This window comes from Protopterus annectens, chromosome 1.part0 (assembly GCF_019279795.1).
Source record: "Protopterus annectens isolate FY-2018-M chromosome 1.part0, PAN1.0, whole genome shotgun sequence".
Taxonomy (NCBI): Eukaryota; Metazoa; Chordata; order Ceratodontiformes; family Protopteridae; genus Protopterus; species Protopterus annectens.
In genome coordinates this window covers 1,688,917,620-1,688,944,911 of record NC_056725.1, presented here as the reverse complement: position 1 = coordinate 1,688,944,911, position 27,292 = coordinate 1,688,917,620, and the positions used below count along the sequence as shown (strand labels likewise).

The following is a 27,292-nucleotide window of genomic DNA, read 5'->3' as shown; positions in this document are numbered from 1 at the left end:
CCTAATGTAATGACTGCAACAGTGAAACACGAAGAACATCATTGTCATGTAGCAAATAATCAGATGCTTCCCATTCCACCTGTTTCTCCTTACTTTGAGGACTCAGTCTTCCATCATGCTGTGACATTGCCAGAGTTGATCTTCTACACTAAATCCTTCACTTCACAGGTAATCCATAACTTCAGTTCCTATTTTTTTAACTTCTCCATTACTAATCCTCTTTTCTACACTCCCACCTTTGTTTTTTTACTTTTTGAATTGTAAAATGTTTCATATCTGGATGCCCTTGCCTGTATTCCTCTTCAAATAATTCTGGTGCTGCTTTTTTGCATTTTTTAGTTTCCCTTTCTCCTTTGCATAAATACTGCACCATATTTAATCATTTTTTTCTTTCCCTTGTCCATATTTTTTCTTAAGACGTCTCCCCCACCACCTGTTTCTCCTTAATTTGGGGGCTCATTGTTCTACCATGCTGTGACATAACCTATGTTAGACTTTCTACACTAAATCCTTCATTTTGCAGGTATTCCGTAATGTCAGCTTCTACTTGTTTAATTTCTACTTTACTAATCTTCTGTTCTATATTCCCCCGTTGTGATCTTATTTTTATATTGTGAAATTTGTCATATTTGGGCACCTTTGTCTGTATTTCTCTTCCAATATTTCTGGAGCAGCTTTTTTGTATTGATTAGTCTGGCTTTCTCTTTGCATAAATATTGTACCATATCAGATTTATTTTTCTTTCTCATGTACATGATTTTATACCTAATACTACTACTTCCTTTTACAATAGGGGAGGGGCATCCTCCCACTGAGTCTTGCCTAACTCTATTGTAGGAATGTTTCTGTGTCTTGAGGATTCTACACTGTAATTTTTTCCAGTCCTGGTACCAATGTGCATACCAAGATTTTGAGCACTCTTTTATTTGGAGACTTGTGCACCCATTTGTATTTTTATTTTTTAACCTATAACTCTTCATTACATATGTCATATAAAATACATCTTATATATCAGTGTCGTCTTGGTGAGATTTAGTGAAAACAGGGTCCACCATGTGAAGGTACTGACCAAGACTTGAGGATGAATTCAGTTCCAGTAATACTACTTTCCTCTTGTTGCTAATTTTTATCTTCTCTCCATTTTGACCCTCCTCCTGTGCGGTTATGCCCACAACTCTCAACCTCTTAGAGCAAGAACTCTGGACAAAGCAATAAATACAAGTGGGACAAATGCCCACAAATAAGGACAACTTTAAAATATCACTCTTACAAAATTAGAAAGTTGATAGAATAACAGGCTTTGTATTAGCATGATTTTTTCTGAAGGGTATGAAGTCTGAAACTGAAATGTCTGTCATTATTTTCTAACTTCAGTCTTTAATGATTTGTCACTAATTTGCCAGAAAACCACAATTTTATGAAAAATGCACCAAGCATATGAGGCAAATATCTGGATATTCTGTGAAAATCTGTACAGTTGAGACATATGGTTATGCCTATACATATTAAGATTTCATTAGTTAGGGGCTAAATGGTGATTACAATGCTTTAACCTGTCCTAAAGGTTATGCCGTTTTGTCGAGAGATTATATTTTTCTAGGTGTTCAGTCAATTGGGCATTAATGACTTTTCCAAAATCTTGCCAAATATCAGAAACTGAACAACTGTCCAGTGACAGATAAATGCAGGTTTGGATTCCACTACTATCAACTCTATGAAATATGGTGGGCAGGGGTTACATTCCTAACATCCACCCACTCAACACAAATAAAATTTCTAAATCAAAAATCTGATGACTACTAAAGGCATGCTCTCGAATGAAACCAGCTGTAAAACAGATAAAAAGTATAAAGAACATGCACAACTTTGAGTCACTGAACAACTCATGAAGTGCAGCTTGGTCTCAAAAGCTTGCTTGAAGTATTCACTGTTGGCCTGGGAATGGCCTACACCATCCACACCTATCACCAGGCTTGGAAAGCTAACTGGGATGGTACTTAAGCACCTAGCACATGCAGAACAGCAGCAGAAGTCATTCGGGGCTCATCTCTGTGAGACATCATCTCCCACTAGGTAAATGTTGATGAAATTATTTCTTATGTTCTAAAGGGGATACACTCACTGTCCAGAAATGTAGTCATCACCCAGAATGGATTATTTAACAGCAGAGGAGAAAATAGGGATGCTAAAAGTTGAAAAATTATCTATTATAAAAAGTACTGCCACAAGAAAAGTTTATTACGTGAACAATTACTCTTCCATTCTTGTAAGAAGCTGACTAGGATAGTAAAAGGCCCTGTGGAAGTGGGCAAACATCTCTGCTAGAGGACAAACCATTTAAATGCGAATTTGAAGGGAAGCATCAATTCTAGAATAAATGTAATAAATATCTATATGTTTGTATATAATAACAGTGACTGGAATACTGGAACACCAAGGTGAAATCAGGACAAATATACTGATCACACTCTATAAACATGTTTTAGTAAGGGGATATTTAAACAGTTCTAAATTTCAGACTTCTGAAATCACATAAGATGGTAGTAGACAGAATATGAGTGACAGACTGCAAATATGTAACTCAAGATAGCAATGTCTGATGAAATCACATACTTTTTTGAGGACTACTAAAACACTCTGTTAAAGACAGATTATAGAAAACAATAAGTGGTTCAGATACACCACTTTACAAATATTTTCATTTGCTGTTGACTCCATTTACCTTCAATATTTTAGAGCAATATGGTTGAAAAGGCAATAACATTGAGATTTTTTTTATTTTGTGTTTTTCATATGGTCTAATAAAGGAGTAGGTATAACATGGAAAGTGGAATAAATATTAGCTGTATCCACATATTCTTTCTTGAAACCTCCAGCTGTCTTGACAACAGAGACTTTACAGAAGGCATTAAACCACATAAAGCTTCCATTTTTATAATAACCTCAACTAAATAATTGACAAATGTAACACACTTAAAAATATATATCTGTATAGTATAAAAGCCTTAACTTACAAAGCAGCAATCAAACTACAGGGAACATGCTGTTATACTTACAACTACATTCTTCTTCTCTCAGCCATCTCCTTGTATTGTTTAATTCAGTGTATATTCCTCCTTTTTAAGGGACAGACATAATTCTACCCTTCATTTTCTGAAGTAACTTTTCAGTAAATATCTATAATGTTTGTCAACATGGCTGTATGCCTTTACATTATACACCCCAGCATGTTCTTGAACCTTGATTTTAAACATTCTAACTGTATTTCCAGTACAGAGCAATTCATAGGAGCAAGAAATGTTATCAATAAGACGAGCCGTATCATACGTGCCAAAGTGAATTCAAGTTGAGCTATTGGTCATTTTTATAACATTTACTTCTTTACTTAAAAAATGACAAATATGAGAACCATGGCACATAAATGTCATTTGGTAAAGCAATTAAGTTTGTCTAGCTATGGTTTTCAGTGGCAACTAACTATGTATCAGGGAAGAGGTTAGTCACATTCCAAGTAACTATTTATCAGGGAAGAGGTTAGTCGCATTCGTACTCCTGTAGTAAGAGACCCAGAATGTTTCCAAAGAGGGCCACTCATAATAATATATTCTGGTATTTATGGAATATATCAACCAACTTGTACTGTACTTGAAAGTAAATAAAAATATTAACTAAGCATACAATACTACTGGATGTGGTTGTTACAACTTTAACAGAATCCTTGATTCCCCATGTAGCAAAGGTTCTGTTGCCATTTCAGTTGCCTTGTAAGCATCTATCCAAAATATCTGCTGAATAGCCTGTCAGCTCCTGAATCATGGCCGAAAGACTATCACTAGTGATGCAATTTATTTTCAAATGTAAAAAAAAAAAATCATCATATGGTAATGTATGTATGAGGGAATCCAGATAAAAAAATATTCATACATAAAAATCTGTTGTCACTTGTTGGCTTGCAGAAAAATACTGACTTATTTTTTCAACAGAATCTGTAGCCTAAGTAACATCCAGGAAATCTGCTGCTTGTCTGTGTGTATTAAGTAAAAAAAGTCCAATCCACATTTTTAAAATATGATCACAAAAAATAGCATTCGAGTGTAAAAAAAAAACAACTTGTTCAAATGTTCATCAGAAAAACAGCAACCACAATAAATTAAAAAATAATTTTTCCTCTATGGTCCAAGTTCAGATATGACTGCATTATATTGCACAAAATTCCATGATTAAAACTTTTCATCAGGAAAAGGCACCACTTGTAAGTATACTGCGTGAGTTTAACATGGATGATCTGCTTGCACATACTACATGTACTGTATCATGGCAGGAACATAACCAAGTGCTTTAGCAATGTCTCTGAATAAATTATCTAAGACCAGCTGTTATTGTTTGTGTCTTTCGGCTTTTCCCGGTTAGGGGTCGCCACAGCGGAACTCTGGTCTGCTAACAATTGGCAGTAGATTTTTACGTACTGGCTTGCCGGGCCTAACCACAACCTTCAACGAAGGAATACCCATTCATGCATGTCGCTACACAGAAGATGCTCTAACTGAGAATTGAACGGGCAACATCTAACTGTGAGGCGACAACGCTACCGCAGCACCACCACCGCAGTACAGCTGTTATTCTGTATAAAAAATACTGTACTGAATTATCTTAACCTAAATAGGTCAGGGATAGATCAGACACACCTCCCCGAAAAAAGGTTTAAAAGAGACCAACAAATGTTTTCTGAACACTTCGCACATTACATAAATGGAATGACTCATTTTAAGTAATATGCAATGCTGCATTTAGATGGGAGAAGAGTAAAACATCTTGAAAATCTGTAAATTTAGCTACAAAATAATGAATCTTTGGTGCTCTTGACAATATTTCATTCCAAATTATAAGCGGGTGGGCAGTGGGTTTACAGCTCTAAATTACTATTATTTTTTTTAATAGGTGTGTGTCAACACTTAATCTACCAAGTGAACTTTAGCACCTTTTGAGCAAATGAATTAAAATAAATTTTACCAATGACAGAAAATCAGGCACTCCTTGGAGGAAAATACTTTTAAGGAGATTGTGGTGGTGGTTCCATGCACAAGCCGGTTCTGATCCCTCCATCCCAAAATGTTTTTCTGATTAATATCTTTTTTTTAAATACAGAAGCTTAAATTAAAAAAAAACATTCCAGTGCCACTTGCCAAGTGTAAGGTTTAAGATATCAATCAGACACTTCACTGTAGTAGTACTAGTAATTTTGAGTAGTGCTGTCTTTTTCTATCCACCACCACAAAACTCTATGATCTTAAGCAGTAGTAGACGAGAAAGTGAGCTAAGATTCTCTTGCAAAAGGAACCTGTCTCACAACAGAAAGAACAATTCATCCATCCTCTGCATGCCTGTCCTCTCCAGCTGATTGCCACTACAATGAAGTTGTATTACAAGGCAGTCAACCTCCTTCTCATTTTCAAGTGCATCTGCTTGAGCAAGTTGGAAAAGACAGTCATACATAGGATTGACCAAAGTCATCAGTGGCATGTTGTTAATCTTCAGGTAATTGAAGATGGAGCAGATAAAGGTTACAAAGCACACACACTCTGTCAAAGACCTTGGACGCATCTCATTTTATTCCTGGAACTCTTGCTGCAGGCTGTTTAGCACGTGCCTCTGAAAGACATTGGCCCCACTTCGCTTGATCTCAGCCTGTGTTATGGTATAACAAATACGAGCAGCTTCTTTGCAAAATGCAACGCCTTTCAGAGATTGGTCAGTGATAAAATTTGCAACTTTTTCCAAGTTAAAACCACTACGATCTTTCAAAGCAGTTTTCAGTAACTGATGTGTATCTACAGAAAAAGACTGGATCCTGTATTCCTCCATGTTCATATTCTCCATCAGCTGATTGACAGACTGCAAATATGTAACTCTAGATAGCAATGTCTGATGAAATCACATACTTTTTTGAGGACTACTAAAACACTCTGTTAAAGACAGATTATAGAAAACAATAAGTGGTTCAGATACACCACTTTACAAATATTTTCATTTGCTGTTGACTCCATTTACCTTCAATATTTCAGAGCAATATGGTTGAAAAGGCAATAACATTGAGATTTTTTTTTTATTTTGTGTTTTTCATATGGTCTAATAAAGGAGTAGGTATAACATGGAAAGTGGAATAAATATTAGCTGTATCCACATATTCTTTCTTGAAACCTCCAGCTGTCTTGGCAACAGAGACTTTACAGATGGCATTAAACCACATAAAGCTTCCATTTTTATAATAACCTCAACTAAATAATTGACAAATGTAACACACTTAAAAATATATATCTGTATAGTATAAAAGCCTTAACTTACAAAGGAGCAATCAAACTACAGGGAACATGCTGTTATACTTACAACTACATTCTTCTTCTCTCAGCCATCTCCTTGTATTGTTTAATTCAGTGTCTATTCCTCCTTTTTAAGGGACAGACATAATTCTACCCTTCATTTTCTGAAGTAACTTTTCAGTAAATATCTATAATGTTTGTCAACATGGCTGTACGCCTTTACATTATACACCCCAGCATGTTCTTGAACCTTGATTTTAAACATTCTAACTGTATTTCCAGTACAGAGCAATTCATAGGAGCAAGAAATATTATCAATTAGACGAGTCGTATCATAAGTGCCAAAGTGAATTCAAGTTGAGCTATTGGTCATTTTTATAAGATTTATTTCTTTACTTAAAAAATGACAAATATGAGAACCATGGCACATAAATGTCATTTGGTAAAGCAATTAAGTTTGTCTAGCTATGGTTTTCAGTGGCAACTATGTATCAGGGAAGAGGTTAGTCACATTCCAAGTAACTATTTATCAGGGAAGAGGTTAGTCGCATTCGTACTCCTGTAGTAAGAGACCCAGAATGTTTCCAAAGAGGGCCACTCATAATAATATATTCTGGTATTTATGGAATATATCAACCAACTTGTACTGTACTTGAAAGTAAATAAAAATATTAACTAAGCATACAATACTACTGGATGTGGTTGTTACAACTTTAACAGAATCCTTGATTCCCCATGTAGCAAAGGTTCTGTTGCCATTTCAGTTGCCTTGTAAGCATCTATCCAAAATATCTGCTGAATAGCCTGTCAGCTCCTGAATCATGGCCGAAAGACTATCACTAGTGATGCAATTTATTTTCAAATGTAAAAAAAAAATCATCATATGGTAATGTATGTATGAGAGAATCCAGATAAAAAATATCCATACATAAAAATGTGTTGTCACTTGTTGGCTTGCAGAAAAATACTGACTTATTTTTTTCAACAGAATCTGTAGCCTAAGTAACATCCAGGAAATCTGCTGCTTGTCTGTGTGTATTAAGTAAAAAAAGTCCAATCCACATTTTTTAAAATATGATCACAAAAAATAGCATTTGAGTGTAAAAAAACAACTTGTTCAAATGTTCATCAGAAAAACAGCAACCACAATAAATTAAAAAATTATTTTTCCTCTATGGTCCAAGTTCAGATATGACTGCATTATATTACACAAAATTCCATGATTAAAACTTTTCATCAGGAAAAGGCACCACTTGTAAGGATACTGTGTGAGTTTAACATGATCTGCTTGCACATACTACATGTACTGTATCATGGCTGGAACATAACCAAGTGCTTTAGCAATGTCTCTGAATACATTATCTAAGACCAGCTGTTATTGTTTGTGTCTTTCAGCTTTTCCCGGTTAGGGGTCGCCACAGCGGAACTCTGGTCTGCTAATAATTGGCAGTAGATTTTTACGTACTGGCTTGCCGGGCCTAACCACAACCTTCAACGAAGGAATACCCATTCACGCATGTCGCTACACAGAAGATGCTCTAACTGAGAATTGAACAGGCAACATCTAACTGTGAGCGCTCTGCTACAACGCAGCACCACCACCGCAGTACAGCTGTTATTCTGTATAAAAATACTGTACTGAATTATCTTAACCTAAATAGGTCAGGGATAGCTCAGACATACCTCCCCCAAAAAAGGTTTAAAAGAGACCAACAAATGTTTTTTGAACACTTCACACATTACGTAAATGGAATGACTCCTTTTAAGTAATATGCAATGCTGCATTTAGATGGGAGAAGAGTAAAACATCTTGAAAATCTGTAAATTTAGCTACAAAATAATGAATCTTTGGTGCTCTTGACAATATTTCATTCCAAATTATAAGCGGGTGGGCAGTGGGTTTACAGCTCTAAATTACTATTATTTTTTTTAATAGGTGTGTGTCAACACTTAATCTGCCAAGTGAACTTTAACACCTTTTGAGCAAATGAATTAAAAGAAATTTTAACCAATGACAGAAAGATCAGGCACTTCTTGGAAGAAAATACTTTCAAGGAGATTGTGGAGGTTGTTCCATGCACAAACCGGTTCTGATCCCTCCATCCCAAAATGTTTTTCTGATTAATATCTTTTTTAAATACAGAAGCTTAAATTAAAAAAAAAAAAAACAGTCCAGTGCCTCTTGCCAAGTGTAAGGTTTAAGATATCAATCAGACACTTCACTGTAGTAGTACTAGTAATTTTGAGTAGTACTTGTCCTTTTCTATCCACTGCCACAAAACTCTATGATCTCAAGCAGTAGTAGATGGGAAAGCGAGCTAAGATTCTCTTGCACAAGGAATCTGTCTCACAACAGAAAGAACAATTCATCCATCCTCTGTATGCCTGTCCTCTCCAGCTGATTGCCACTACAATGAAGTTGTATTACAAGGCAGTCAACCTCCTTCTCATTTTCAAGTGCATCTGCTTGAGCAAGTTGGAAAAGACAGTCATACACAGGATTGACCAAAGCCATCACTGGCATGTTGTTAATCTTCAGGTAATTGAAGGTGGAGCAGATAAAGGTTACACAGCACACACACTCCGTCAAAGACCTTGGACGCATCTCATTTCATTCCTGGAACTCTTGCGGCAGGCTGTTTAGCATGTGCCTCTGAAAAACATTGGCCCCACTTTGCTTGATCTCAGCCTGTGTTATGGTATAACAAATACGAGCAGCTTCTTTGCAAAATGCAGTGTCTTTCAGAGATTGTTCAGTGATAAAATGTGCAACTTTTTCCAAGTCAAAACCACTATGATCTTTCAAAGCAGTTTTCAGTAATTTATGTGTATCTACATCAAATGAGTGGATCCTGCATTCCTTCATGTTCATATTCTCCATCAGCTGATTGGCTACAAAGTGAAACACTCTGAACTACTGAGCAAAAGGCAGAACCTTTTTCACACAAAAACATGGGCTGGGTACAGCAAAAATAAAATACAACAGCTACAGAAGATAAAACACAGAAGATATAATGCCAACTTAACGGTGCAGAGGGATGAAACCCTATGTCCCAGCCTGCTTGGATGCTGGAGGAGCTGTGACAGGCTCATTGGGACTTTCCTTTCTTCACTGCTTTAACAGCAAGGCTGCAGTGTTATCCTTAGCGTCCTCCAGATCTTTTCTCTGACAGCATGCTTGAATCCTCAGATGTTTCTGTTCTCAGTATCTGGGTTACAAAATACTAAGTAAATTCTGGCTAAAACATGTATGAAAATGAAAATTGACTGGGTTGCTGATTATCAGGAGACATTCAGGTGACAAAAGGATGTCAAACCTCTACTTCCTCATCGTATGTGGGTACTTTTCGTTTTCATTTTCATACCTGCACCCATTCTCCAATTTTGTCTGCCTTGTAGGACGTGTGTTTCTGCCAGCAATTTTCCTGTTCCTAAAAAAGTAGATAGGATATGTAAGTTTCCTTAACCTTTTAGGTTTTATACACTCTTCCAAAACCTGATCAGGCAGCTATAGCCTTGGTCAATCCTTTTGCTGCTAAACACAGTTAATTCCAGGCCAACTATTTCTGATGAGAATAGGCATATTATTGATAAGCAGAATTCGAGTAAACAGATGTTTTAGAAGAAAAGGCAAGGGGGTCACAAGAAGAATTCTGGAAAGTCCCAAATCCAAGGACAGTCCAATAAGTCAGAATGACTATTTAAGAGACTTTGTTCTCCCCTACTACCCTAGCACTCCCTTTTGTCTTCCAGAAAGTCTGCATCTCCACTTTTCTCTTTGGCAGCAGATAATTTCAGACAAATGAGTTCTAAAGATCATTCATCAGGGTTACAGATGGCAGTGGGAGGATGTTCCTCCTTTCCAGGGAGGTAAGTCCTCATCCAACAGACTAGAACGCTTTTACTTCCGCCTGTCCTTCACCACATACTGTCACGTGGAGTGATAGAACCAGTTCCCCCTTCCCAGGTGGGAAAGGGATTTTATTCAAGGATGCTTTTAGTGTCAATGAAAGAAAATGCTTGGAAACCAGTCATGGATCTTTCTTTCCTACAAATATTTGTGATAGTGTCCAAATTCAAAATTATGTCACTTCAGAACTTGTTACCTTTTTTCCTCAATTAAATTTCCTGGTAACACTAGATTTAAAAGATGCTTATCATAGCAGAGCTGTGTAAGTAAACTTACCATAAAAGTAGAAGTTTGAATGATCACGGCTGCAATAGCTGCTCCCTCCCATCCCCCCACTTGTTTGTTGGTGTGGTTTTTGCCAAGGTGTGGTGTTTTTTTTTTGTTTTGTTCCTAGCATTGTCCTTTTAGGGGTCAGCCTTCCTCGCTATGTTGGCAGGAAAGCTCTGAAGGGATTGATGCCTAAACTCATCTTTTAGTCTGCTTAGCTCAAACTGCCATACAGTTTGGGCATGTGGAAGGTGCCTAGAAAGTTTGGAAGCTGGCCAGCTGTTATATCTTTGGCAGGATGTAACCCATACAGTATACCTAAGGCTACTGCATCAGTGGCCATTAGAACATCTATTGTCATGGTAAGTTTACTTACACAACTATTACATTCCAGGGCTGCTGCAAATTTTTTTGTTTTATAGAAGTGGTGTTCTGTGTATTCTTTGTGAAAGTTAAAAGGATATTTGTTTCATGAAGACTGCTGTTGCTGCCTCCAAAGATAGAAGTGCTTGCTTGTGAAATTCTGCCTGTACTTCACAGGCAAGCTGCAGGAAAAATAGGGAAACTTATTTAAAGGACTAAAGCCAGTTTTAGGAATATTTTCCAGGCTGCAAGGTATTATGCTGTGAGAAACCATGAATCTGCTATGAACTATGTAAGAGATTTTTTAAATTATGCTGAAGTGAAGCATTTTCCTTTTTTTTGTTGTGTAAGTCATATTTGTCAGAGCTAAGCAAAAACGTACTACATTTTTAAACATCTATGGATGTCTGTAGTGCCTGCAATACCTGGGTCTACAGAAAAACTAAGTCTTAAGAGCAGTGACTTTGTCACTATATCAAGTATAAGTAAGCTTCAAAGTTAAAAAAAAAATCTGTATTCTGCTAACTCTAGATGTAATCAGCTCACCGCTTACCTACAATGATGCCACCTATCCTCCCCAAAACGAATTCTGGTCAGGAAGGAGTATCATGACCACATCCTGGACCTTGACAGATGACATTCTAACCAGTATTTACATGGGTAAATCAACAGGTGTCCTTTTAATCAACCTCACCCAGGCCTTTGGCATGGTAGGTTACTCTATCCTACTATCTCACCTTATCACCATAGGTGAAGCCCAGAGGCCACCAAATGATTCAAACAGTTTCGCACCAACTGATTATTCAATGTAAAAATAAACTTCCCCCTCTCTTCAAAAGCTACTGTATAATCTGGTATCCTACACGACTCAGTTCTTCCCATCTTCTTCTTTTACATCTTTGTTAAACAACGATTTTACTTACCTCACCTATGGCTACTAGTTTATGTTGAAGCAACAGCCCTCTATCGATTTAGCCCTTACAGATGACTCAATTCTAAAAAAACTCCTACTTATCTGTAAAAAAGCCAAGATATTCAGAACCCAAGAAATACTATCAAAAAGCTTTGACAGCCTCCTGATCAATGACCAAAATTACCACAATACAGAAACCACCTCCTCCTTCAGACACCTTGGCATCTGACTGAACCACATTTTTACTTTTTAGACATACATTGAAATGACAGATATAAAGTCAACTACCTACCCTTCTGGGCCCAGAAATTATCTCACTTTCTTTCATTTCCAACCATGGCAGGCATAGACAAGGGCATCCATTTTACCTAGCTGGAATATAGTCGGTCACTATTTGCAACAGCCTCCAGCAAAAACACCACAGCCCTCTAAAGTACTTCTAATGAAATATAACACTTCATAGCTAAATCCTCTCAAAAAGAGTACCGCTATATGTCACTCAAGCAGGTCAAATGCCTGCCTGTGAGGCAAACAGAGGATGTCCTTCATGGCTCAGTATTTAAACTTCTTCACTAGGACACTTTAAATCCCATTTTCAACAAACGCCTTACAGATGTCCCCGCTCACAACCTTAATAAACAATCAAAGTCAGACGCAGTGCTACAAATCCTCAAAACTAACCTCCAAAGTACAAATCACAGTTTCTCTGTACTTGCCCCCAAACTATGGCATTCTCTCCCCTCAGACCTGAAGGAACTTTTTAGTTACTCCCCAAGTTCAGATCTCTATTTATGCAAATGCATTAACATGGGTCATCTTACCTATAACTCACTGTGTAGCACTGAATCATTCCTCTCTCTGATTTATTCTCCACCTTTTGACAAGTCACATATGTATATATGTAAACAGCCATGCTGTTCTGTAGCTTTAGACTGCATAGATATGCCTGCATTACTAATATTTTAACCTTTGTGCATTTATACTACTTCTGTGTTACCATGTACTGACAAACTGTTGTAACATTTATTTGTATTATTTTTGTTTCCTGTATTATGCGACCCAGGTTAAGCCTGCAACTGGTCATATTTGATCAGTGCTTTATCCTTGTAAACTGAGTATAAATAAATAAGAACACATAGTTCTCAGACTGCTCTTCCCCCCACAGTGATCACCAGCACTTATCACTAAATCAAGTCACAACAGAAATCTAACTGCACTCTGGCATTCAGACTTCTAAACCTCTACATTTGTCCCCTTTCACTATCTTCTTTATTTACCCCCTTCAATATCCTCTTTTGCTCTACTTCTGATACTCCTTCCTAAGTTCTGTACAGGACATTCTGCCCTGAAAATGTCTTTCCTCTGCATAAATGTGCCTCAAACAACAAGGGCTTCTCTTGTTTGGCAACAAAAGTCTGCATTTTGCTTCATTTTCCTACATGTTCTGCCTCTCACCTATAATGAGTTCATCCGCCCTCCCCAACGTTCTTTCTCACTATAAAGGCTTCTCTGGCTACAACTATTCTCCATAGTACCTGTTTCTACATGGCTAAATCTCCCAGTCTATTACTGACCCTTAACCTTCTCAAATAATTAATCCTACTCAACTACACTCAGGCTGACTACTTTAAAAAACAAGAAAAATAAAACAAAATGTGTGCCATATACTTCAGGTACTCACTTACTGTTCTGATGTTGTTTTTACTGTCTATACTTCCAAACTGTCATTTAGACTGTATTGTAGCAGTCTGCATTCCAGCAGTGTACTTTACCATTTGAAATATTGCTCTCTAATACGCCGGAGTGTTCGTTTCTTTCATATAACAATAACATGTTTTTGTTTTTGATATACAATTGTAGATCCTGGTATGACTATAAACAGCTCTAGTTTGTGACTAGGTATGGCTGAATGAATCCATGTTAATCCAAGTTAATCCCGTGGATGCTTGATAAATAAAAATAAATAGGTTAGTCATGAGACAGCTCAGAAATTGACCTCTCATCAGCAGTTATTTGCCTGTAGTAGCTCATCATTGTGTTCATTCTTGAGAGATCTGAGTGTTAATGGACAAAACAGTTGCACATATGCAACACCGTAGTTAATTTGTGCAAGTCCATAATGTGCATTATACTTACTTTGTCATACCTCTCATTGGGTCTCAAGTATTGATCTTTGTTTCTTGGCACAAGTGACTTTAAATCAGTCTGAAAAAAAAAAAAAAAACAAATCAGGTGCCGTTTGTTTTTTAAAGCATTACAAATTTCCTAAGGTAACATGCAGATTCATAGGTTCATAGGTTGGTACTAGGCTATCAGCCCTAAGGCCTATGCAAGCCTAGCCATAACAATTCCATGGAAATTTTTTCCCACAATATTTACTTCTATGGGCCCCTGTCTAGCAGGGTGACTGACATGATCCCCGGGGTGAATTTCCTATCTCCCATCCAATCATCAAGGTTCCTTTTGAAGAGGGCCAATGAGGTGCTCTGCCTGACATGTATGGACAGTCTATTCCAGAGTCTGGGGAGTCTCTGCATTAAAATTAGATAACAGCTTTAAATTCTGTTACCATATCATATCTAATAAACATTTCATATCCTGCAAGGATAATAAGGAAAATACTATAGAACAATAATAGAATAACATAGAATTTCCATATAATAATTTAACATATGGAGCTCAGTTGATATTGTTGGTTACAGGTATGAGTTACAATCCAATAGATCTATCTTTATCTATTGGATTAGGACTGTTTAATGTGAAATTCATATTTACTTGTATTTGATACTTTAGAATTAATGTTTTATAGATACTTTTTTAAAGCCTGACCAGAATTTTACCCTACTTACATTTAAAGAAGAAAGAACGTTAAATTACACTCCCAGGTTTACACACATAAAAATAACATCCAATGTTATCAGTGAATATGGTATAACTACTATAATCAAAATAAAAAAAGAAGAAAAAAGTTTCTTCCAACAATAACTTGAAATGGATTTAACATTCTTATAATTATATACTAATAATGGCTTAAATAATGCAAATAAAAGATCAAACTTACTAAAATATTTAAATCTAAATAAGGCACAAAAAGTATTTCTCCAGGAAACGCATTTTAAGACTAATGATAGCTTTATTTGGAACCCTAAGGTCTATACAGTCTTAACTCAATCCTCCTATAGAACAAAGACAAAAGGAGTATCATTTCTCTGGAAGAAAAACATAATCACTCCAAAAGTTATTTATAAATATGAAGACAAAGAAGGTCTACTAGTATTTGTTATAATTAAATTTAATAACATAATATGGACTTTAGCTAATCTATATTGGTTCCCAGGAATTGGAGCAGGAACAGTTAAAAACACCTAGATTTTATTTCCAACAATTATAAAGGAAATCTTATACTGGGAGGAGACTTTAATTGTACCTTAGAAGCTTCTGAAACCACCAAGAAGTCTTTTTGCATAGCAACTATTTCAAAATCCTTAAAAAAATGGATTGATTCACTTCATTTAATTGACACTTCTAAAGTAAAAGATGATAAATCCTTATTATTTTCCCATAAAGACCATAGATTTGGAACACAAACCAGAATAGACAAATTATTCGTAGTTCAAGATTTACAAACAAAAATCCTCAACTTCTCAATAGTTCCATGCCCCTTCTCAGATCATGACTCTCTGATAATTAAGCTCCAAATATAGTTTAAACATTTAATCCTCTCAACTAGAATTCCATCATATATCATGAAAATTAAAGAATTCAGACCCTAGATGTTGTCAGAACTACAATTATTTCTTGAAATTAATAATACAACAGAAATAAGTAGAGTCCTGGTTTGGGACTCATTAAAAGCATATTTATTTGGTAAGACCCTTAGCTGGTACAAAAACAAAGCTAGAGAGTGGGGATCTGAATCATTAGACTTGCAAACCAGACTCTTGACAGCAAAATCTAAAAAAAAATCAGAATTGTCCAGAAGTCAAAAAAGAAACAGAGGAATTAAATAAAAAATATAATGAAATTCTAACACACAAAACTTGTCTAGCCTTGGAAAAATTAAAAATAAACTCATTAGCCACCTCCCCCAGATATCTACATAACTTATCTACAAGAATTAAAATACAATTTAAAGCAAATAACATTAGTAGTATATATCATGAAAAGAAAGGGGAAAAAGTATCAGAGATAGGAGACATCCTTGAAGCATTCTGGTTCCATTATATGGAACACTTCAAAAAAGAAGATTTAGATACCAACCAAATAAACTTAGATACAAACCTTATCAATATAAAAAAAATTCCCGAAAACCTGGAACTAGATCTACAAAAATGTATATCCTACAAAGAAATTGTTGACAAGATAAAAGAAAGTAAATCTAACAAAGCTCCAGGGATAGATGGTATAATTACAGAAATTTACAAACTCTTCGCTTCAACAGTCATCTCCCTTTTTCATAAAACTTTGCTAGAAGTCCAGTCAGAAGCAAAAATACCACCCTCATGGAAATATTCTCTCATAATACCAATTCTAAAAGATAATACACCATCAGACCTTTGCACTCATACAGACCTATATCATTACTGAATAATGATTACAAAATATTCATGTCAATACTAGCTAGCAGAATGAAAATCCCACTTTCAAAGACAATTAATAATGATCAAACTGGATTTTTATATAACAGGCACACACATGATAATATTAAAAGGATACTTACTCTTACAGATTATGTGAATTAAGAAGATAAACACTTGTAATTGGATTAGACATAGAAAAATCCTTTGATTCCCTCAACTAGGAATATCTATTTAAAACTTTAGCATTATTTGAATTTCCTCCTCCCTTCATCTTATTACTAAAAACATATACATTAATAACTTAGCTTACATTAAATTAGGTCCTTTAACCTCAGAATCTATCCATATAACAAAAGGTACTAAACAAGGATGCCCCCTTTCTCTTATTTTATTTGCTTTGGCTATAGAAATACTTGCAGAAATAATATGCAATAATCCAAGAATAAAAGGAATAGAAGTCTATGACTAGTACATATCTAAAATAATGCTTTTTGCTGATGATATTTTATTAACCCTATCAAACTCCAGAGACTCATTAGGAGAGCTAGAAGAAGTAATGGAGAAATGTTATAAGATTTCAGTTCTACACTTTAATACATCAAAATCAAAATTTCTATTTTTAAATAAGAAAAAAGAACTACAAGTTACAGATAAATCCATCACAGGAAGATAAGAACTCATGCTAAATTATTTAGGAATAGTGTTATGCAAAAATATAAAGGAAACAATATTAATAAATTATAAAAACATTATTGAAACAATAAAAATATATATATATACAGAAAAGTGGAACAACATTATATTAACTTTTGAAGACAGATTGCAATTAATAAAAATGGTCTTATTGCCAAAAATACTATATGTAGCATTAGCAATACAGTTAATTCCTGAAAGATGCATTCTTAAAGAAATAAACTCATGTTTAATAAAAATTTTTATGATATCCCAAAAAAGAATAGAGTTGCTCTAACTCATCACATTAGACCCTGGAAACAAGGAGGATTGAACTTCCCAGAAATAGAAACATATATATAAAAGCATCTGTGCTTAAAACTACAATAGACTGGATAATTATTTTGCCAACTGGAAAGAATTAACAACGGCTATATTAAGAAATCAATTTAATCTGTTAAAAAAATTTTAATAGTAGACAAATCAAACAAGCCCTGGTACATACTATGCATAAGTATACAATATAATATAACAAGACCTTCCAAAACAACACTGATTAATCATTACATCAATTCCTTTAGGAAACTTATCAATGCAAACATAGATCTAAAACTTTGGTTTGACCTTTTAACCCCATTTACCATCACTAAGATCTTTCCTCACAAAATATATAGGGAAACAATAACCTCCTGGGAACAAAATGGATTCTTATGCTAGTTTCAATGTGTAAATAAATTAAATGTTTTAGATATACATATGATAAAAACTGCTTACAATATTCCAACACAGGACTGGTTAATCTTACAAAGCATTCTAATGTACACTCAAGATTTACGCAGATCAATTAATAATTCCTCATTTAAACATATTCCAAATCTAATAAGTATTCTGTATGAATTTATATATAATAGTTGTGAAAAGAAAAATTCCATTTCAAATCTATATAAAGAGTTAATAACATATAAAACAATTCCCAAACCATCATACTGGCAGTTCTGAACAAAAGGTCAGTCATTGCAGTTAACAGAAGAAATTAAAACTAACATCTTACTATCAGTTAATTACACTTCTAACACACAGTACTGGAAAATATTTAACTAGAAATACTTACAAAGAGCATTTTTAACACCAGATAGAATTAAAAAGATCAGTACTACTACAAATGTTTTTTGCTGGTGGTGTGAAAAGTCAAATAAAACAGACTGGATTCATATTTTTTTATGAATGTAATAAAATTAAAACATATTGGAATGGAATCAATCATTTTTTACAAGCTTTATTTAATGAATCCTTTACCTTAACTAAAGTATTGAAAATTCTAAATGTAAATGAAGGTCCCTACATGAATAAGACAAATATGTATTTGTCATGGACAATACTTGCTATATCTAGGAAATGCGTAACCAGAAGGTGGAATTCAAATACACCCCCGACCTTGGGAGAATTCTACGCTTTACTGAAGACAACTGCATTGATGGAAATAAAAATCAAAAACTACGAATCTATCCCAGGCCATTGGTAAATAATCCTTCGAAGAAAGTTATATCTTTGTTGGACACTCTGCAATAATCAATATTGTATCTCTGATAACTGATCTGTTAATTCTATATTTAATAACATACAGTGTATATAATTGAAAGTCAGGCTATTGTAAATATTGTATATAGTTGTTTAAAATTATATTTAAAAATATTATGTAAATGTTATTTTAATTGAAAATAAAAAAAAATATTTGAGAAAAGAGGTGGTGATTTAGTAAATCAAACAGAAATTGAAGAAATGAAGTGGATAATGAACTTGCGTTCAGATCAGCCACCAGGTCTGAATGCATTTGTTCCTTTAAAACCTGCACTAAAAGGAAAACCTCTTCAGCACTCTAAATAACCTAATTGAAAGGGTGTATACATTGCTATAGCTACTAAGTATCTTTGAATGAATGAATACCAGAGAATGAAGGTATTTTACAGGAAGTTTTACTGGCTAACATTTAGGATTTGAAAAAGGTATTACACCGAAAGCGCTTATCCAGTCTATGAGCCAGTGTGTTTTATTTTATTATTGTTTTATTTTTATTAAAAGTTTTCAAGTTTCAAATTTTTAGCAGGACTGGTGGCAGAACCGTTCTTTCTCTGAACTTTAAATCAGTCTGAAAAAAAAACAAAACAAAAAAACAAATCAGGTGCCATTTGTTTTTTAACGCATTACAAATTTCCTAAGGTAACATGGAGATCTGCATTAAAATTAGATAACAGCTTTAAATTCCATCACTATATCATATCCAATAAACATTTCATATCCTGAATTAGAACTTAATCTTTGAAAGTAAAGCAGCAGGTTATCAAAACTCATTTTTAATGGTGTGAGGAAAGGATGTAATAATCATGTTATTGGCTGGTGAGCACCAGATGTCTAACAATACACATGGGGTACTGCAAATTTGTACTAGACACCTGTTACAGCCTCAACTGTAGTATCATCTTGTCTGTTGAAAAAAACATCTCCATGGATGCTAGGGGATAGAACTCAGAAGAATCAAATGTTTAGCTTAGAGCCCCAGGATCTGTCTGTCCTGACTTCAGAGGAATGTGAAAAGGAATCAGTTTGAATGAGGTGCTTCAGCACTGGCCACAAATAAGCTAACATTTATAAAATGAAGGTTGTTGCCTCTGACAAGGAGCAATGACACTTCCTGTTATTTCAGTATTTCTTCCATTTGCTCTCTGCAGCAGTAGAATCTGTGAATTTAGAAGCATACAAACATTCATGAATGTCTAAACATGCAGGTCTAATGTCATGGTCATCCAAAGGTGAGGGGTACTGGAACATCTTCATGAAATGGCTAAATAAAGAATGCACTGCTGATACTTTAAACCAGGAGGCAAATAAAGATCAGCTTTCAAAAAATAAAAAGATATATTTGTACCAATATAGTGATCTTAATAAATACTCAGAAGTGTTGTAAATACACATTTTCCAGAATATTAATCTTATCACACTCAGCATTAACAAGATTACATTACTGTTTTTTTAGTAAAATGGTGTTATTCAAACAAATAAGAACATAACAATATCATTTCAACATAGTAATTAGAACAATGCTTTTTTAACCTGGATATAAAAGAAGAAGAGGGACAGGGGCAAGAAGATACACTGTACACCATCACTGTCAGTACAGCTTCTGTATACTCAAAATATCACTTGGAAACTTCCAAATAAGATGAGAATATTGAACAATTTATTGAACTTTATATTTAAACATTATTATAAAACAATAATAAAAAAGTCCAAAAATCCCTTTCTATTTTGAATTACAGTTTTCTGCTTGTACTATGTATAGCAGCCTTAACTGTGTAGCTCTGAAATACCCCTTCAAATTGTGTAATCCCAATCTGTCCTGTTCTACTGGAAGAACCAGCTTACCCCACTTGACTCTTGCCGTCTTCCCCACCCAGATAAAGTCCTTCAGCTTTTTATCAATTGCTATCCACAACTTCTCTGGTTGATAAGAATATGCCTGACCTGTGTATAAGACTAAAGGCACTACAAACATTTTGACTACTTGTATCTTACTATCCATATCCATATAACAAAGCTTCCATTTTCTCAGATTTTATATTACCTTTTGTTTAGTCTCTTCCCACATATCCTTAGCTGCCACACCATAATTGTTTTTTATCCATACTCCTAAATATTTCATTTTGTCATGTCCCCATATATATGGATATTGCTGGACCAATTTGTATGTGGGTACATAATTCACCGCTATTGCCTTTGTTTTAGCTTCATTAATTTTATATCCTGAAAAGAGCTGAAACTCTCTCAAAATGTTCCTTAAGACTGCAATGTCTCTTTCTGGTTTTGTCAGGTATAAAATAATATCATTTGAAAATAAGAGTCAGCTTTTCTTGACTAACATACCAAATATATCCTTGAATTTCTAAGTCCCTTATTTTCTTTGCCAGTGGTTCTAAATATAATGCAAATAACAAAGGGGAAAGAGGACACCCCTACCTGGTTCATCTGCTCAAGCAGATATTATCAGAGAGAAACCCATCCATTTTAATTTTCACCTCTGATCCCTAATTTATCCTCCTAATCAACCTTATATTTTTTTCAGGAAATGCAAATGCTTCCATTGCCCAGCTCATAAAGTCCCAGTCTACTCTGTCAAATGCTTTCGCTGGATCAAGACTCAAGACCCACAAACAACAATGGCATCTTCTTACAGTCTGCTTCTCTTTGGATCGTCAGTGTTCTGTTAATGTTGTCAAATGTTTGCCTCCCGTCCACAAAAACACACTGATCCATATCTATAAATTTTGGCATTACTTTTGTCATTCTTTTAGTCATTATAGACATGAACACTTTATAATCATGCTTTACTATTGAAATGGGCCTGTATGAAGCTGGATCTGATGGATCGTTACCCTCTTTAGGTATTACAGCTACCACTCCTTTCTTCCAGGATGCTGGTAAATCTTCTCTTAAAATACTGTTAAACAAAACCTTCCAGATCTTTATCAGTCTTTTCCCTCCTAGCTTCCAAACTTCCACAGGAATACCATCTATTCCTGGGGACTTTCATGTTGATTGGTTACACATCACAATTTTTATCTCACCTCCTCCTATCTGAACCATCAGTAATTGAGCCTCATCTACCTCTAACCTTGGCATATTTAATTCTTCCATAAATATTTCCATTTGTATCTTTTCTTTATTTCCATATGTCTCTGCTTTATACAGACTTTCACAGAATTTCCAAAATATTTCAAATACCTCTACAGGATCTCTTGTTACCTTCCTTGTTATAGGCTCCCTAAGCTTGGTGACAGTCTTTTCTACTTTCTGTTGCCAGAGTTGTACTAAACATTTTTGTGCTCTACTCTTATTATCAAAAAACAACTGCTTAACAGCAATCTTACTAAACTTGTGCATCTTATTGAGGTAATCCCTTATTTTCTGCTTGGCATTCTGCAGTTGATCCTGTTCCTGTTCCTGTTCTTTGAGATTCCCCCTATTCTGCAATACTTAAACATCTGTCAGTTCCTCTAAATCATTCTTGTTACTTCTTAACCACAGCTCCCCTTCTTTTATTTCCACCCTGTCTTTAAACTCTTTAATTTTAACCCACTCCCTAGCTATATTTACAGAAGAAATTTCAATCCTCTCTAATAACTTCTGAATAATCTCCACTACCTATTCCTTAAATTCCTCTCTTTTCAACAGATAGGTAGGAAAGCACCAGTGTCTCATTTTTATTATCCTGTGTTTTTATTTTTAGTTATTATTGGCATATGACCTGAAATAGTTATTGGGTGTGTATCAAGACCTTCAATTAAATGCACATGTTCCTGTGAAATGTAAATTCTCTCTAGCCTAGCCCAGTTTCATATCTTGTGGAAATATGCCAACTATTTTCATAAATTCCTTAAAAAATCTATCCCAGACACATTTTCACTGTTGCAAATCACATTCTAGTCCTCACCTATAAGTAATATTCCTTGCTAAAAACTGATTATTTATCCCAGAATTTTCTTAACCTCCAATATAGCAATTTTAGGTGGAATATAAACACATGCCAGTGTTTATATTCCACCTAAACTCCCTTGCCAGTAGCCCCTTAACACTACAAATCTTTCATTATTATCTTTTTTATCCTCTTCTATCACTATTGGAGCTCCTCTTGCAATTAATAAAAGTACTCCTCTTTTCCTTTGTCCCAGGTATTCTGCTGAATAACCATCCTGAAAACCTTTCTTTATCAAATTCACATGTTCAGTTCTTTCTAAGTGTGTCGCCTGTAACACAGCTATTTGCACACTACATTTTAAAATTGGTCACTACTACTTTTTTGTATTTATCTGTGAGACCATTGACATTTAAAGACATTACAGAAAGCATCATTGCATTAAAAAGTTATTATTCCCACCTTTTATGTATAACACCTTTTTTGTTAAACGTCTAACTCTAGCTTTTGTGTTACATGCATAAACTGTTTGACAGGTTACACTTTTATACAGTTGTTTCTTGTCATATCCATTTGAGCCTATGTCATATCTTACAAGATGTTTTGTTTTAATGAAAGCCCTCAACCAAAAAAAAAAAACAAAACAAAACAAAAACAACAAAAACACCCCCCCAATAACCCCCTAAAATCCCTATTAACTTAATACTAACACACAAAACTATGTACGTCTTTAAATACTGAAGATTTACCCTCCTAATAGGAACAAAAGTCCCAAACTGATAGCCACATTCACAGATTTGAGTTAACCTAAAAGAAATGTTAAATATGCTTAGACACATGGTGCAGCCTGTGCTTCTACTAGGTGCTAATTGGTTTTGTCTTTTCTTTATAGATCTGCCAGCTGGGAAACCCCCTGAATGTTTTCAGAGAACATTATTTCCTAGCCAGTTTCTTTTCTCAGTTTTTTTTTCTTTTCCTTCAGCAAATCATTCTCCACTAGTCTGTAGCCAGTTTCTCTTTATCAGATTGTCTCCATGGAGACACGAGAACATGGCAGCCAGTTTCTTTTTATCAGATTATTTCCATGGAAACGTGCAGACCAACTGCAGAACTGCTACTGAGCATGCATGTTTTGTTAGAAAAAAAGCCTCATAATATTCAATTCTAGTTCATTTACTTGCTTTCTCTTAAAACGTGTTACTAAATTAATCTAAGGTCCTTAAACCAGTAATTTTCCCATGCAAGAATGGGAAAAGGCACATTCATTTTTCTTTTGTCATGCTCTTTTAACTAGGCCTTTTTTCACTGCATTGCCTACATTTCTTAAAAGTGAACAAGAAGAAATAGTGAAGGGAGAAAAAAACAGCACCTGTTTACATTCCCCATTGCACTTAAAAATAACTGAGAAAACTTTATAGCATTCAAAGCAAACCATACACTATAAAAACAGTACTAGTAAGAAAAAAAATTCTTTGCTTACAGTTAACTTTCTCCCTCCTCTTCCCTCCTCAAAGCTTTATGGAAGATTAATGACATGAAGTAGGGCATATACTTTAGAGTCTTCCATAAGTCCAACAAATTCTGAAAAAGTCCAAAATTTCCAGATTTTCTTGTTCTGTTATATTTCACACATATAACTATTCCACTTGAATCCCATATTACATTACTGGTTTTATTACTGTTCCTCACCATTGCCCAAATCCTGTCACATCTTCATTTCCAATGTACTCTCACTTCTCTCTTGTGCTCTCTTCTTTCACTCCAACATTTTCCATTGAAACACTGGAAAAAGTTTTACAGGTATAGCATCTCTGTGGTCTTTATTACCACAACAAGAAGCAGAATCTCTTTCTGTTTCACAGCTCAATTTCTGTTGGACAAACTTTTGGATTTTCTCCTTAGCATGTACTTCATCAAAAGATGATTTTGTCCCTCCAGGAAGCATACTTCGAAGACAGCTGGGTAGAGAAGTTCACATCTACATCTTGACATTCCCTGAATAGTGGGATAAATTTGCTTCTCTTCTGCCTGGTATACAGTGAGTAACCATTCTCCACAAATACTCTGCCATCTCCCAGTTTTAGTACTCTGTCCTTCTGCCATGGTTTTGTCAAAATCAACTTCTTCTGCTGGTAGGATTGCATCTTTACTATTAAGGTCTATGTTGCTTTCTCATAGCCAGGTTTGGAGTATACACACAATCTGCCTTTTCAACTAACAGTTCCTTCTGTGGAATACCGGTCCAGCTGCTTATTTGTGCTTTCATAATATGAATGCTGTCTGTTCCTTCCAGCTTCTCTGGTATAGCTGAAAATGTCAGGTTTTCCCTATGTGCTCTGTTCTCAAACTCTATTATTTTTTGAAACATCTCTTTGTGAGTAGTCTCAAATTCAGGCAGCCTTTTTTTCATTTTGACCTCTGATTTCTGCAGCTTTATCACCTCATCTTAATATTTGTTTAAATCTTCTTCCATTTTTTCTAGCCTTTTGTTGTTTGTGTTGATATACTCCGTCAGTGTTTCATTTATTTTAACTAGGTCTGTGTGCAGTTGTCTTATATCTTCCTGCAGGTTACTGGAATTCATGTATGGAGGTGCATTGCTTTTTGCTGTACAGCTGCAGAACATTCCCCAGTCAGTGTTTCTTCCTCACTTTTTGTAGCTGATGTTTTCCCTGGCATTCAGGCAGTACACTTACTAGCCAGTTATTGACATTTACCCATAAACACAATTCTATTGGCCTTCTCTTCTGAGTTTCTGTTTTTTACACTTGGAGCGCTAGAATTAAGCTGTTACTCAATGTGCAGCCATCTTGGAAGTCCTTGGCTAGGTTTCTCTTGTAGTTTTTACCATTTTCTGAGACTGAGAAAATCAGCCATAACAGCAACTTACAATCACTAGATGGAGCCACTATACATGGTTAAAGCACAAATCACCCAAAAATACGAAGACTTGTAAAACAAATGAAGCAGGCTGTGCTGAAAACAAGGGGTTTTATTCTTAAAAGAACAGAATTAAGCGCTTTTAGCTGTGACAATACAGCCTTCATCAGAATTAATTTTCCAGACATTAACATCCTACTATAGGATGTTAATGTCTGGAAAATTAATTCTGATGAAGGCTGTATTGTCACAGCTAAAAGCGCTTAATTCTGTTCTTTTAAGAATAAAACCCCTTGTTTTCAGCACAGCTTGCTTCATTTGTTTTACAAGTCCACTATACATGTTTTTTTAAGCTTTGTATTTTAAATAAGGTTTCATTTAAATCAGACTTATGTAAATTGTTACATTTTATTACTCCATTAGCTTTCTCTAAGCTCACTATCCAAGTCAACTTGTCTTTTTCCTTGGAATACACAGGCTGTTCCAATGAATGAAAAAACTGAAGCCAGATTTTTTTTACACAGTTGCCTAAATAAGCCATTCATATTTCACTTAATTGTTTCCTCCACATAATAACTGTCACATGTACACACAGAAAAGTACATTACATTTTCACTCTGAGAATTAATAAACTATCCATTCAAAAATTCACCATAAGTACTATCAACTTAAGAAAAACAAAAACTATGATTAGAATTCATTGACTATTTCTCCAGTATTCAAGGATCAAGAACTATTGCACGATTTTTAACAACTTAAGTGTTAACAACTCACATATCATTACTGCATAGATGTACTACAGGTTGTTTAGAGCAGTTTGTAGAACAGATAAATAGATCTAAATGGTAATGTATACAGATCTGAGTGCATAAATGCATGTAAGTGAATCAGACAAAAAAGTCATAATTTATCATTCAGACATTACACAGCTTGATTACATGCGTTCATATAAGGAAAAAGCTTATGGAAATATACCAGAGGAGTAGCTAGCAGACATATACTATATTGCTGTAGCCACCAGCTGCACTGATTAGGTTATGTGCCCTTATAAACCAAGGGTTTAAAACCATTTGCAACAGATCCTTGAGTGCAATGCCTTCAATGATGACCGGAAAATGGATTACTGTACAGTGGACCAGGATACTATCAGCTGCATGGTCAGTGCATTTTGCCTACCTGCTGAATTTTAGGGAATGTGTGGTTTTCTCACACCTGAGGATACCAAGGTATGTGTAGCTATTACCATCCTTGTTGCAGGCTCCTTAAAGTGACAGCCTGGGGTAATTCTCATAGCTCTGCCTCAAACATACTCATTAAGTTCTTTGATGTTATGCTACTACAAGTTAAATACCACATATGGTTTCTCAGGAATGTAGAGCAGAGAGACAGCATTACACATAGCTTCTACAATACTGCCTGCTTCCCTGAGATACTGGGTGCAACAGGCTGATCACTTTTGAAACTGGAGAACCTTGTTTATTGTCAGCAAAGGATACAAACAATTGATCTGATTTTCTAAAGTCCTTGGTCCTGTGTAAATAAAAACATAATTGCCTATGAACATCCAATTGGTGGAGTCTATACTCTGCCTTTTTGCCATAATTAGGGAAGAATACAGGAAGCTTGATGGACTGATTTAAATTATACTCTGAACACACCTTTGGCAAGAAGGGGGATTGGTTCTGAGAGAAACTCTATCTTTGTGAAAGATGAGATACGGCGGGTGAATAGATAAAGTGTGTAATTCAGAAACCCGTCCGGCTGAGGTGATGGCAATCAAGAAGAGGGTTTTCCAAGACAGACATTTCAGGGGACGAGATAATGCTGGTTCAAAGGGTGGAAGAACCAGAGAGGCTAAAACAAAGTTTAGGTCCTGGGGAGGGTTCTCTTACCGGGGGTCATAAAAAGAGTTGTACCTCGTAA

General features: G+C 35.2%; 1 protein-coding gene and 2 pseudogenes across 2 annotated transcripts in view; all 3 read right to left on the bottom strand.

The window, feature by feature from the left end:
• The window catches only part of LOC122799515 (TRIO and F-actin binding protein), a 3,126,988-nt gene that overhangs the window by 1,810,828 nt on the left and 1,288,868 nt on the right, over window positions 1–27,292 (bottom strand). For both annotated transcript variants that reach the window (XM_044068636.1, XM_044068645.1), the window contains exon 18: window positions 13,907–13,975. In XM_044068636.1, coding sequence (XP_043924571.1) covers window positions 13,907–13,975 — 69 coding nt within the window. The remainder of the gene's footprint in view (window positions 1–13,906; window positions 13,976–27,292) is intronic.
• Window positions 5,204–5,877, bottom strand: LOC122799536 (annotated as a pseudogene).
• LOC122799529 lies at window positions 8,524–9,198 on the bottom strand (annotated as a pseudogene).